The sequence below is a fragment of the Alligator sinensis genome, unplaced genomic scaffold, assembly GCF_000455745.1.
Source record: "Alligator sinensis unplaced genomic scaffold, ASM45574v1 scaffold683_1, whole genome shotgun sequence".
Classification (NCBI taxonomy): Eukaryota; Metazoa; Chordata; order Crocodylia; family Alligatoridae; genus Alligator; species Alligator sinensis.
The window spans coordinates 238,515-240,489 of record NW_005843242.1 but is presented as its reverse complement, the minus strand read 5'-3'; the positions used below and the strand labels follow the sequence as shown (position 1 = coordinate 240,489).

The 1,975-nt window shown below is 62.1% G+C and overlaps 1 protein-coding gene across 1 annotated transcript in view; it reads left to right on the top strand.

The window, feature by feature from the left end:
- ABCC2 (ATP binding cassette subfamily C member 2) overlaps window positions 1–1,975 on the top strand; it is a gene marked incomplete at its 5' end in the record, with an annotated part of 17,083 nt that overhangs the window by 11,464 nt on the left and 3,644 nt on the right. Inside the window, 2 exons of the mRNA XM_014526992.2 lie at window positions 1,157–1,283; window positions 1,656–1,757. Coding sequence (XP_014382478.1) covers window positions 1,157–1,283; window positions 1,656–1,757 — 229 coding nt within the window. The remainder of the gene's footprint in view (window positions 1–1,156; window positions 1,284–1,655; window positions 1,758–1,975) is intronic.

The following is a 1,975-nucleotide window of genomic DNA, read 5'->3' as shown; positions in this document are numbered from 1 at the left end:
AGGACTGAGTCTGGCAGGCCAGTGAGACCCGAGTTTGGCTGGGAGGGAAGCATGAGCCAGGTGCAGTGCAGCTCAGCAGCAGGGACCCTGCGGGGAGCACAGGGAGATGGAGGGCAGCTGAAGCGTGGGGGCAGCTGGGCAAGTGAGAGGTGCTGCGGGGTTGCACTTGGAAGAAGTTGCAGCAAAGCGGATTTAGGTTGGGTCTCAGGAAACACGTCTGCACGGTCAGAGCAGGGAGACTGTGATGTGACTGCTGCAGGTCCCTGCCAGCCCCACATCCCTGGGACTGGTTCTGTGATGTGTGGGGCAGTGCGGTGCGGTGCGGTGCGATGCAGGGTGGTGGCCGGGGGCTCCTTGCGGCCGTGGAGGGGGCGATGGAAGGGGCGCCCAGGAGGGGTTTAGAGTGAGGTCCAGTGACACGGGGGAGCTGCACCTGAGGCCTGACCTCAGCAGAGATGCCCAGCAGCTCCTACGGCCCAGGTCTCCCTCAGGGAGTGTCAGGGCATGAACGGAGACTGGGCCAGTGCAGGATTTGTGCTCCTCCTAGAGGGTCCCTCGCCCCCGCCCCCCCGACCCATGACTTGCTGTGTGGGGCAGGCCCATTTGTTACCAGACTTAATATCTGGTGTCAGGCAGTGGCACTGGAGTCATGCAGGCATGAACAAGACCAGGCCATTCACTGATGAGAGCATTTATTGAGCACAGCAATATGCAAGTTTAAGCCTAAGACCCAAAAAATAACACCCCCGCCCCAGAAGAACTCCGCCTAAGTTAAGACGCAGCGTGTCCCATTGCAGCCAGGTATCGGTCGGTCTTTCTGGGGGAGCTGCAGGACTTTTTAGGTGGTGAGGGCAGTCCCAGAGGCCTCATCTTTGCCTGGGTGTTTGTAGGCATCTGCACCCCCTTGGCTCCCTCAACTCTCCCACCTCTCACACATTCAGCATCTCCCTCTCACCTTTTCTCAGGTCTTCCAGGCTCTCTTCCCTTGCAGGTTTCCTTTGAAATGCAACTATAGCCCTTTGCCCCCTGCCCCTCCTCTGCACTTGACATCTGTCCCTTAGCGTCAGGCTCAGCTAAAGGGCCCGCACTTGTCACAACTGTGCCAGGTCTTTGCCCAGACATGCACTCACCCCCTCCCTAAACCCACCCCATGCAGGTGGCTGGCCATCCGCCTGGAGTTTGTGGGCAACCTGGTGGTTTTCTTCGCTGCGCTCCTGGCTGTGATCACGCGGGACTCACTGGACAGCGGCATTGTGGGGCTCTCCGTGTCCTCAGCCCTCAATGTGAGTCCCTGTGCCCAATATGGGGGGGGGTGGATTGCACTCTGCAGGACCCTGCCAGTCATGGGGCAGACAGGGCTGGGCAGCTGCACTCCAGGCTGGGCCCTACCGAGGCTGCTGGCATGGCTGAGAAGTGAGGGCAGGTGGCATCAGGCTGGAGCTGGTCCCCCACAGCAAGGGGCTCAGGACAGGCTGCTCCCACCAGATGCCATGGGGTCCCCTGGGTGGGGTGCAGGGGGTCAGGTAGGGTCAATGCCCTGGGTGTGATGGGGCAGGGGCTGTGCGGTGTTGGGGGGTCGGTCTGCTCAGGCCCTGGGGGAGGGAGGGGTCTGGGCTGCTGTCGGGACCCCCCACATGTCAGGCTCTGCCGCGCAGATCACCCAGACGCTGAACTGGCTGGTGCGGATGACATCGGAGCTGGAGACCAACATCGTGGCTGTGGAGCGTGTGCACGAGTACATGGAGGTGGAGAACGAGGTGAGATGGGGCTGGGGGGCTGGGTCTAGGGGACACCAGGGGCATTTGTCCGCTGGCCACGGTCCTGCACTGCTCAGTGCAGGGCGCCCACGTACACCACTACCCGACCATCCTGCACGTGCCCTGCCTCACCCGCTCTGTCCTTACTAGGCCCCATGGGTGACAGAGCAGCGCCCACCCCCTGGTTGGCCCAGCGGGGGCGAGATCGAGGTCAGTGA